Genomic DNA, 12,320 nt, shown 5'->3' on the forward strand with positions numbered 1-12,320 from the left:
ACCAGCGGGGCATCATGTTTTGGAGGTTTAGCTGTGGAACGCCTGCCTGGCTTGCAACCTCTTGTCCCAGGATGGGACCCTGCTCTTTGTGAGTACTTAATTGTCTTAAGCGTCTGAATTAACCCCGTTCATTGAACAAAGCAATATCTTAAATGACAGCCTGACAAGAAAAATCTGTAACCCTATAAACTTACGAGGAAGGCTCATCCAATATTGTCCTCTTGGGTTGTCTCCAAGCCCACAGAGTCCATTTCCACTGCAAGAATAACTAATAAATAACCAAGGGGAAACTAGCAGCCCAAGGCAGCCTGAGCTAAGTAAATGATGGAGAAAACACATCTTAGATTTAACTTGGCCATGAGCTGTATTCAGCTTCTGGACTCTTTTCTGTATTCATGCTGCTAACTCCAGTTAAAATGGTCTGCAATAGCAAGGTCTAGCAAAGGCCTACTCAGTTCACAATTCTTCTAAGTCCAGATTTACCCATGGGGCTAAGGCAGCTTCTTAGGCAGCTACAAATCCAAATCTGTTAGCATTTCTGGCACCCAGATAGCGCCTGGAGCTACAAGCTTCCTTCTTGCATCAAACCAAGCCTGGATGAGGTATGAGCTGGGGTGACAGCAGTAGGAAGAGCTTTGTCTGTAGTCCCATTAAACCCTCTTCCAGGTGCAGGGTAATGTGTTATTGCAAGGGTTGAATCAGTCAAACCAATCAACAGTGACTCATCAGCCCACAGACTGGGGGAAAGGCAGGAGAAAGGAGAGATCAGGGCATTGTTCAGGCACAGTCCTTCAGTTGTCCCTTGCTATCAATTGTCCCCGCGAGGTACGACCCAGTCTATGACATGAAGAAAGCAATGCATTCGTAGGTGGTTTACCTTCCTGGGCAATGCAGTCAGCCTGTAACCACGGACACTGGAAGCCATCAGGAATTGTGCACCTGCCTTTTTGCACTGGGAAATTAAATCTAAATACAAGGTCTAGCCCATTTGACAAACAGCTGCAATACATTACAAGCTGATGATCACAGGCAAGCGTGTGTGTGTGGGTGTGTGGGTGTGTGGGGGTGTGTGGGGGTGTGTGGGGGTGTGTGGGTGTGTGGGTGGGTGTGTGTGTGTGGGTGTGTGTGTGTGTGTGTTGGGGGGGGTGAGGGGGTGGGGTGTTTGTTTATACATCCTGAATATATAATAGACAGAAATTTACCCTGGCATGAGCTTGATGTTGTATATTCCCTGGATAGGAAGGGACTCCGCTGCATGATAACACACCTTTGTTAGGAAGAAAGGCAAATAGAACTCTTTACTCACAAACAGCTCTACAGAACAAGACTCTGCTCCTGCTGCATTTCCCTTTTAATTCAGTAGTTCAGAGGCAAAGATTTAGGTCCCTTCTTTAGAGTAATTAGGTCATTGCAGAGACCTACCTGCACCACTGCAATGTCCCAGCCTTATCAAAACACCCTCACCCCTGCAGCTTAGAGAATGCTGCAAAGTGACCCTATAGATTGTGTAAAACCCAATGTAACTCAGTTACAGTGGAGGCTGATGAGTCCTTATTTTACTTTAGATAACTACAAGTTAAGCATCTACCTGGCAAAAGCAAGCATCCCTCTGTAGCCAGTGGAGGAAAACAGGCACATTCAGCAGAAAAATCACACTACCCTTTCAGGATGATAAAAATTAGTCTTGAAGGGTGATTATCTCCATCTTGACAAATAGACATTTAAACTTATACAGTTAAAAGCAAGGTAAGTCTTTTTCATGGTATGAAGTTCTGGTTCTCCACTGGGCTCAACTACATCTTCACCATCAGGATCTCATGTTTGGACTATGCATAGATCAGTGGAAAAAGGTTTCTCCTCATACTGATTTTCTGCTGTTCTGAAATATGAGAGTGCCATGTGCACTCCTGACATGGTTGATATTCAAGTAACTGTACCAAGTTATAGTCATCCCATTACAAGACTGCATTCATTCATCTTTATTGCCTTACTGCAGGACTACTGTGGATTCATCCAGAGCTTCTACTCCAGTGTCCCATACCCTGCTAGCTTCCATAGCCAAAACCATGCCAGGGAGCACATTGACAAAGCTTGGTGTGATCTGGACAGTTCAAGGACCAGAGCTCTTTACATCTGTCCTATTTAGCAGGCTAGAGACTGCCTATGAGAGCAGGATATTGCCCCAATAGTTTTATTTCTAGCATGTGTGGTGCCCAATGAGGCAGTTCTGGGTGTTCCCATCAGACTATCTACAGTGTAAATGCTAAATTTAAATAATGGCAAAGTTTGTTAATCAAATTCTACTTTCAGTAATAGTCACATAAAGCCTCCCAAAACCTTGAGTCAGGCATCATTGCTTCCACCCCATCAAATTCATATGGCCTATTTAAGTGCCACATGACCTTAAAACACTGTGCAACTCAGCTCCACTTCATTTAACTTTACAGATTTTCAAACTTCACGTTTCCACTCTCCTCTGCAATATTGAGGATCTAACTTACCTTTTCTTTTCACCCATCTTTTCCAATGAAAGCTGCAATACCTGTATAACCACATGATGACGGTTGAAGGAAATCTCTTCCCTTATTTAGCAAAGCAGTGCAAGAGATTAGCAGGTCAGTATCACAATGGCCAGAGCTGCAAACCAGCTGGGGATTTTTTTCTTTAGAAGGTGGAACTGAAAAGCAATGGCTTTTCAGAAAAGCCAGCAAACATTTAAGCAGGGTTGGCTTTACGTGCCATTAAAAATACTGCAAAACAAAAAGATACAGGAATTCATTGTTTTTTACATTATGACTCCTCTTAGCTGGGGTGAACGGGAATGTGATCATTGATCACAGTTATTTCAGAAGCAGTGCAGGGCTTATTGTTGAACTATTTGTGAAACCTGGTTTGTGCATCCCTAAAAGGATGCCTTGACAGTAACAGGAATGTTCCTTTGGTGCAGAATTGAGCAATGCCTCAGGATCCACTGCTTCTCTCCATGCAGAGGCTAACCCAGAGAACAGTGGGCTTCCAGCTAAAAACCAGGAAAACTGAGAGCCCTGGTGTTTCTTATCTTCAGCATTAAAACCAGGCTTTCACTGACAGTCACTCTGTCTGGTCTTCTGGAAGAGGAGAGTTGGCGTGGGTTCAGCTCTTACTTGAGCAGCAGCTCTAAGGGAGACAGCTATTCCCTTACTAACCGGGACACTTGACATTCATCACAAAGCAAGACAAGCTGCTCATCAGCAGGTCTGCAGGGCAGGTGCTTGTGAAGAAAGGTGCAGCATGATGATATGAATCATTTCTCCACTCCAATTCTAACATGCAGCCTCCCCCCAGCATTGCTGAGATGAACATCAGCTCATAGCCCCTTCATGCAAGCATGAATCCTGCTGTAAAAAAGGCTGGCTAGGGCCCCTCATTCTTTCCGTTCAAGAGAAGTCTGAATTTTTTAAAAATTGGATTAAATAAGACCAAACAAAAGAGAGAAGAAAAGAATTGTCTTGGGAAATCTTCCTTTTCTTCATTTGCTTTAAGGAACCACAGAGCTGGAGATAAAAAGCAGCTTACCAGAAACAAGCAGCATTTGATCAGCACTGTTGACCTGCCAGCAGGAGGGAGCCATGGATATGAAAGCCTGGGAAAAATCAGCAGTCATCCATTTCTGACGTACATCTCTCAAAAGACACGGCACCACCCCATGTGTGTATAAAACATGACCGGCCCTTGTGAAGATCTTCCTTTGAGAAACTACCAAGAGTAAGTACAAAACAAGAAGGATTTCACACACCACCAGAAACACTGTGGGAAATTAACACTTTAAGAGTCAACAGCTGAGGTCTAAATCACCTTTACCCTTCAGTTTGCTGCTAAATGTTACCATCCTGGTACATTTCAGTTTTCTGTGACAGTAAGATCAATTTAGACAGATTTCTCTGCTATTAAATGTATACTGTATCAAGCGAGGAGTAATTATGTTAATGGCTTCTTCAGGTTTTGCACTCCCCACTGCTTCTCCTTTTAGCTTGGCTATCTAATGCATTTCAATTTTCCAACCATATTCATTACACCAAAAACACATCTAAGAATGTTCAGGTCCGTTCCAACCTCAGAGGGAAAGTTCAGCCTTTCCCCAAAGCAGGTTTTCTTCATCAAATTGGATTATAAGATTAGCACTAGTAACCCACATTGGTAATTATCATATAGAAAATACCTCCTTTGACTGGGTCTACCCTGGTAACTAGAAGAGGGCCAGGGACCCATCCACACTCATGGAGTTGCTCACATTGTTTACAGGAATATCTTCTCCTGGTGCTCCTGTTCTCAGCAGGATGGGCATGTCCTTTTAACCAATCCCAAACACCCTGAGACACTCTCCTGTGAATTATCATTGGAAAATATTTGTAAGTCCAAGGTGAAAAAAATCTAGCCAAATGAAAATTGAGCCACCCAGGATTTTCACCACCAAATAATACAGTTCCTATCACTCTTTTTAGGTAGTTTCCAACAGTCTTCAAGTATCACCATAAACCATGTGTTATGTATTGTATTTCTTGACTGCAAAACACTAACAGGTAAGAGAGGTTAATCCCATATAAGTAAGGGGAAATGGGATAAGTGATTTGTCCTCTCTTTCCAGCAATAAAAAATTCACTGTCAAAAAATTTTCTTTGGGATGGGAATAGCCCATCATCTGGAATTATTGTTCCTTGCATTGAAAACATATCTTACAGCCAGCACATATCTTACAGACACACCACTTTTGTCTGAAGCCAGAGCACAAGAGAGAGCAACAATCCAGTTCCTACACACCTTTAACACACATCTCTCATTTTCTTGTTCCTACATCAGGAAATACAGTCCCCCTGCCATTATCTCATTCTAAATCCAGGCTAGCTCTATCCAAGCAAAATTTTATGGTCTAGAAATAAAGCTGAGACCAAACTTGTGCCTTTGAGTAGGTCCCAAACTTCTGGTACCACTTTTATCCCCCAGAGATTAAACACAGAGTCATCTCTGCCACTCACCCAGATAAATACTCACCCTTTTCTTTTTTCCTTCTTTTTTATGTTTTATTTATTTCTTTTTTTTTCTTTTGGCAGGTGAATTTTCAGCCGAATCAGCATTTGCTCTGACTCAGCACAGTGACAGGATCGGCAGCACCAACATGGGAGCCAGCAGCAAAGCTGCACATGTCGTCCTAGATCATCTTAAATCAGCTCTGAGCCTGTGTCCCAAGTGTACAGTGATTACTGTCTGGCACTATTTATCAAAGAGACTATCATAATGCTTTTGAAGGAAGGTCATCATAAGAGTTGGCTAATGTTTTATAATTGAAAGGGGTTTGTTTGTTTGTTTGTTTGTTTGTTTGTTTGTTTGTTTTAAAAGACACTTCTAAAAGAAATAAGATTTTATCTATTTCACTCCTTCAAAACCAGAGGTTTTCCTTCTCAAAAGACTGAAAATCAAAATGTTTCCACTACGAGCCCAAACCCATTTTCAAGTCCAGGATAAGTGCTAAAATGTTACCAAGGAGTAGTGCAGGGACATTCTTTTCTAAGTAGGTGTAAGCGATAGGGAAGATAGAGGCATGCTGGAGAAAAGCAAGGGACCTTCACAGCAGCAGCCCCTAGAAAAACCTTGGCAACTTCTGCGAGACATGTGGGACCTGTTCCCAAACTGTTTCTTTCCTATCTCAAGTATGAGCCGCTCAAGGCTACCTTTCTTTTTACCAACCATTATCTGTTCTTCACATTCTAATTTTTTTTTCTGCTTAGCTGATGCTTAGCACTTTCTTCAGCAGGCATAGACAGCAACCTGCAGATATGACCTAGGGAAGCCTGTTGCCCACAGACTGAGCCCTGCAGGTCTGACTGCCCTTGGCTCTGCCACCTGGGTTGTTGCAAGTAGTGAGAGCTCTGCCAGAATCTTCAATGAACACAGGGTCAGGCTTGTGATAAAGGCTCCCTTCGTGTGATTCCAGCATTTCTGACCCAGGTCATCATCTGGCATAAAGCAATGCACAGTACTGCTAAAGCTTTCCCAGACAATACCCAGTGGAAAATGTGGCCAGGTGGAGGCAGCTGACAGCCCAAATCACTGCAAAAACCCATCCTGGTGCCTGGCTCACTCATAGTCCTCACTCCACTGTTCATGGGTGGGTCAGGAATCCCAGCAGAGCTCCCATCCTCACTCAACCTATCTCAAGCTGTGAAGAAAAAAGGGCAGAAAAAAGAAAATAAAAACATAGACTTCTTTATAGATGATAAATCTCATCCTGAATGATCAAGGGATTCTGATGGTGGGAGAAATGCAATCTTGTGTTGGTTTAATGGCTACTTCTCTTTTGAGTTTATGGCCTGTTACAGCAGTTCCACCATGAAAAATTTTTTTATACTTGAATTATTACGACCATGGCTCACTATCCAGTTTTTATACCAGCATCTGTCTTCCTTCTCAGGTTTCAATTTCTGACACCTCATCAGTCTCTCCTGTGCTCCCCCCTACCTTGGTCTGCCTACGTGCTCCGGTGGCAATGCTTTCTGCTGTGGTACCTGTATCTCTGCATCTGTCTCCTCACCTTCTGTGCACCTGTTTGCACTCCATCAACTTTATTGTCAGCAGTTTTATAGCATGGTTTTTGCTCCTCTTTCTTCATCTTTATGACCCTCCATCACCATGGAAAATGGAAACTATACATTTCTCTTTTCCCCACAAAGACACAAAACTGTGTATCAAGAGGTGACAAAAATAATATGGTCTTTCCACAGACCTAAGATCTTTCAGTTGTTAGAAATCAAGGAACAGAACACTGGATCATCCTAGTATCTGGTATAGATAGCACCTGCTCTGTTACCAAAATAGCTGGTGCAGATGCTTCATAGAAAGGGACAAGGGTACCAATAAGGAACAGCAAGGAAACCAGTTTAGGAGAATTCCTTCCTAAATGTTTAGCAATCAGCTAATCTCTTCAGAGATTTTAAGGCTAAGAGAGAATAGAATCTCAGAGATCAAGGAGTCCCAGAGGTTGTTCACAGTTACATAAAAATAAAAAAGTATTACCTTCTAACAATAATAACATTTAGCCTTTCAAGTGCACAAAAATCTGTTTTATTTCTACCTTATCCTAAAGATTTGCATCTCACTAATTTTCTCTACCCCATGCATTAATGCATGTTCTTCTTTCTCTTCCTCCATCAAGTTATTCCCTTCTTACCTAGACAGCACCACCCTTGGCTGTGATCACTGTACACTTATTAACCAGCTACAAAACAAACTCAACATTCACAGTTCCTGAGTACAATAATGATAAGGCACAAAACCACTCTGACAAGTTTTATTCTTTTCTTTCTTTTTAATCATCCATCCAAATTTTTCACCATCAGCACATTGACTGCCTCTACAGACCCATCTCCAGTGACACCAAACCTTTTCCCAAGCAAGTACAGTTCACTCATGACATAAGAGTGTTTCAGATACTCAGAATCCTTCCAGCAGACATCCCTGTTACTCCTGCCATGTATATTTTGTGACAGGCACATTGGCTTATGTAACACCCTTCCAAGACTGACACCTATCTCCTCTCTATCCTTTACATGGAAAGACAGAACTTCACCTTGCTTGCCAGGCTGCTTAGCTCAGTACCTAGCATCTTCACTTAATATACTAATACACTTAAAATACTTCACACTTAGTTTAGACACACCCCATTTTTTAAACTTTTCTCATTACGAAAACTGATACTATTTCAACACACCTAATCCACCATACTTGACCTAATTTCAAGTTCATGCTTTCCATTGCTTCTTAAGATTTCCTTGCCCTTGCCTTGGAAGTGATTTCCTAAAAGACTTCCATTTTCCAAAACAATTTCTTATGTCATTTTTGTCTTTTCTCAAAGTATTCTAGCTGACTAGTACAAAAATACTTTCTCTTAAATAAAGCCTTTGGTATTACCCTTTCATTTACCTGTTTACTGAAATAGCAGATAAACCACGCAATGTATCAGAATCATATTTATTATCAATATCAAAGTCATGTGTTTGCTCTCAATCTGCAGAGTAATTGAGAGTCAAACAGGGATGTGAAACAAAACATCTTTGCCAGTATCTTGGATACTCCATATCTCTCTTTGCAAGCAATTTGGCAAGAGAAGAGTTACTCAGTGATTTGGGGGGTTTTTTGTTGGCTTGTTTCGGGGTTTTTTAGGATTGCAAAAACAACAGAGGGAAAGATGAAATTAAGAAAAGACCCAAAGAGCAGAGTATCAGTTAAAATACCCCAAAAGCAAAATCTGCTCAAATTTGCATGAATCTCTGTGGGGAAGCTGGAGAAGATTCATTCATCTGCGAAAGTTAAGGAAAAGCACTAAGCACTTGAACATGAGATGTAACAAAGACTGTCCCTGCAGCAGCAGGGGGACGGGAATGAATATCTCATTGTTTCCAACATAACAGCTAAATGCATATTTAATGGCAATGAAAAACATGGGTGTCATCAATTTCACTCAAAGTCATTATTTATGCAACACATGAAATATTTGCATGAGTACCCCCATCATAATTGTCATAGCAGAAAGAATTCACTAAGCAGTAATTCTTCTACCACTGTCCTAATCTGAGTTACCAAGTCCCTGGAGGCACAGGATACAGCAGTGGATCTTCCCAGATTCTGTAACCCAGAGGTACACCAGCCATTCAAGCTGAGCCTGCCTCCATCTCTTGGAGATTCACATGGCTCACCTTCAGATTAGCTGCTGGCACTGAAGAGTTCAGGGAGAGCTCATAATGTGAATGGCCATCGCAGCCTGGGCTCAACACTGTTAAACCTGAAGCTTATGGCTGTATCAATTTACTCCAGAAACTCACAGGAACATTCATTCAAGCTGCTTGTACATTTGGTTTGCAGCAGAAACACACCTTTCCTAAATCCAGTGTGCTGAACTACTACAATCCCTGATGAATGAAGTCAATGACATGAAGGTTTCTGGAAAGTGACATTGCTACACATTATTATTTTTACTATGTGTAATCAGAGCATCACGGAGCCTCAAGGGTAGCCAAAGATCCCACTGCTCCAAATGCTGTACCAGTGCAGAAATCTGTCAGACTGGCAGATACCTGTATTTCTTATAACAGTGAGGGAACAGAAAAACAAGCCATCAAGGAAGGAGGGAGAAAAGTGCCAAAAAAGGAAAGACCCCCTAAAGATTGAAAATGAACTACCTAAAAGTGCATCAAGACTTGTGCTTCTCAAACCTTTTGGGTATAAAACAACAAGACATTTACCAAGACTTCAAAGGACTGCAATACCCTCTGACAGGCTGTGCTTTCTTATTGTACGACTTCATCCCTGTCTGAGTCTGCCCAGATCAGAGTCAATCGCATCGGGAGCTGCTGTGATTTTTAAGGCAATACTCCCAGGTCACTCAAATTGGGCTGAATTGGGGCAAATGGCAAAGTTCTGAGGACAACACATAATAGCCAGGTATCAGCCACATTTTATGTGAACTATTAACTTCTGTTCTTCTCTTCTGTAAATCAGTTGATATGCTACCCTGATTCTTTGCAAGCTCTTTTTTTTTTCCTCCTCTCTCTCCATCCGGATATGTTTGCAATTATATTTCCAGGGACATACAGCTGATGTCTGCACACACACCAGCACAACTAACACCCAGCTTTGTAACCATGTGAGTGAGGGCTGTCTCCGTCTCAAAGAGTGTTCAAGTGAAGTAAAACAACATTCTCCATCCCTCTGCAAGGACAGCAAAATCACTCAGGTCCAGATCCAAAGGGGTATAGGAGTGGGGCACAGGAGAGAATTTGCACACCTAAAGCCCAGTATGTGATACTCAAAATGACAGTACTCTGCTTCTGGTACCTCTGCACAGATTCAGCTGTTTGCCACCTTTAACCATTTGCAGAGGTTCACATTTTGAAGCAAAGACTTTAGGGTGAGATCTGTTTCCCTTCACTAGATAAAAAGGGAGAAAGGTGATTTAAAGCAAGTGGTTGCATAAATTTCCCTCTCCAAGAAGGACAAGCATTTAGGAGAAACATGCCCAAGGCAGACACTGATTTGAGCATCCCATATGTCTCCCTATTGCAAGATTTCCCATACTAGACTAGCTCTGAGCTCTGTTACTTGAAAGACAAAAAGTAGATTCCACAGGTAGAGAGAGAATACTCCCCAGGCCAGGGATGCCCTCTTTTACCATAGAAATGAGGCATGGGCCTTTTTACGCCTAGCTGAGGATGTTCCATACTACAATAGCCTCCAGGCATGGATCAGGACCCCTCGCCAGTCGAGTGCTCCCCCATGGCTGCAGTCACCCACCCTGAATCCACTTGGAGAACATATACATTAGTTATTGCTAAACGGTGCAACTGCAGCATGAGAGACAGGAAAGCTCTATTCTCAGAGCATCCTCGGAGCACGCAGAAGGAAGGAAATTGATTGGTAACACACTTACAGGTTTCTGCTTGCTAGAGCAGTGTCCCGGCCACATAGATCTGTTTGGTAAGGTGGCACCCAGCCTCCTTGCCCCTACAGCTGGTTTAGAACACAGGAAAGACCCACTTGCTCTTTAAAAGCAGCAGAGAGGATTTCCCTGCGTGTAGGAGTGAGGATGGAAAACCTGAAACAGAGCTCATGAAGCCCTGGTCCCCTCCACCGGGGATCCTTCGGAGCCAGGCAGGGCTGCTCATCCCTGTCCGGCCGTCTCAGACGCCGCATCTCTCACAGCCGCACGGAGCGTCCCGGCTTCGAACATACCTGCTCTGATCATACCGAATCTTTCCTGGTTCGGGCTCTTGCAGTAGGAGAGAGGCAGAAAGTTTCTCTCCCCATGTCACACACACGGCTCAGTCCAGGACACCCCGAGATGACGTGGGGTTGGGAGCAGGGCAGCTTCACATACCCCTCCCTTACTCTCACCCTTTGCGCTGACTCTATGATCCTATGATTTATTCCGGTGTTTAGAAAAATAGAGAGGCCAGCCGCGTCTCCCTCGTTTGGAGGGGGGGTTCTGCTGTTTCTATGCACCGGAGAGAGCAACGACAACCGGGAGGGGGTCGCGACCGACAGCCGAGGGGGCTGCTCTGCGGGTTATGCGACCTCCCCACAGACCACCCGTCCGCACCGCGGTGGACGGTCCTTCCCCATGGGTTTGACCCCTCTATCGTCCCAAGAACAGCCCTGAGAGGTCAGCAACAACCGGCAAAACCCCCTTCCTGGAGTGCCACCCTCCTCACGAGCCGGTGCATATCCCCCCATCCCCGCCCTTATGGATGGGGAAAACCCTAAGAGGAGGAGGAAAATCTCACCTCTTCGCAGGGCGGCAGCTGGAGAGCGGCCGCCTGCCAGCCCAGCAGCCAGCAGCACACCCAGGCGCTGCCCGCGTATCCCCGCTCCGCTCCGGCCCGCCGCATCCTCAGCATCCTCAGCAGCATCATCCTCCTCCCCCGCCGAGGAGCGCCCGCGCACCCCTTTCCCGGCGGAGGGGGGTGATGGTGGGAATCACCGCCCCCTGCTCCAGCCGGACACCTCCGAGCCCCGGCCGCGGGCTGCCCCTGGCCCTGCGCCCCGCCTGCAGCCGAGCATAACCCCGGGGCTGGACGGACAGAGCGGCACCGCCGGCCGCCCGCCCCGGCAGCCGGCACCGCCAGAGCCGGGAGGAGGGGCCGGGAGCGGGGGGAGGAGGAGGAGGGGGAGGAAGGCCGGCAGCGCAGGCGCACGCAGCCGAGGCTGGTCCAGCCCCGGCGTGACTAAAGGAGCTCGGAGCATCCTCCGGCTGCATCTCCCCAGCCCCAAAAGCTTCGGGGTGGGGGGAGGCAGCGGAGGGCGAAACGCGGCAGGCATCACCGGGAGCCCCGGGCCCTGCATCCCCCGCCGTCCCCTGCCTGGTTACTGGCACCCCCGCTCCCATCCCTGCCCACGGCTGGGCTGCTTGCACCCCTGCTGCTCCGGCGCTAAGGATGTCGGTGTCCCGCTTCAAGGCGGGATCCCACCAGGCGAAATGTGCGCTGGACCGCTCAGCTGCTGGCCAGAGCACGTCAGCGACCCTGTCCCTATGAGATGGGAAGGACAGCAACTTATTCATGGTCTGACCCAAATTATTATTATCCTCCGAATTATATACATTTCTCCCTCGGTCGTTGCCTTTCAGTCAGGATTTTGTCTCCCCTTCCCCAGCAATGCCCAACTACTCATTCCTAATGTAGCGTGGGACTGCCTCAGGCACTGACCGTCCGCTGTCTCCCTGGCATCTCTGCCAAACCTTCTCACTTCCCTGCTCCCTCCTGGGTTTTTCTTCTTTTCTGCCTCCTCTTATCTAA

At 45.4% G+C, this 12,320-nt stretch overlaps 1 protein-coding gene across 2 annotated transcripts in view; it reads right to left on the reverse strand.

Moving 5' to 3' along the window:
• ELAPOR2 (endosome-lysosome associated apoptosis and autophagy regulator family member 2) overlaps nucleotides 1-11,639 on the reverse strand; it is a 100,847-nt gene extending 89,208 nt beyond the window's left edge. For both annotated transcript variants that reach the window (XM_071552756.1, XM_071552755.1), the window contains exon 1: nucleotides 11,310-11,639. In XM_071552756.1, coding sequence (XP_071408857.1) covers nucleotides 11,310-11,438 — 129 coding nt within the window. In that variant the 5' untranslated portion in view covers nucleotides 11,439-11,639. The remainder of the gene's footprint in view (nucleotides 1-11,309) is intronic.
• Nucleotides 11,640-12,320: the final 681 nt, after the last annotated feature.

This window comes from Pithys albifrons, chromosome 3, assembly GCF_047495875.1.
Source record: "Pithys albifrons albifrons isolate INPA30051 chromosome 3, PitAlb_v1, whole genome shotgun sequence".
NCBI lineage: Eukaryota > Metazoa > Chordata > Aves > Passeriformes > Thamnophilidae > Pithys > Pithys albifrons.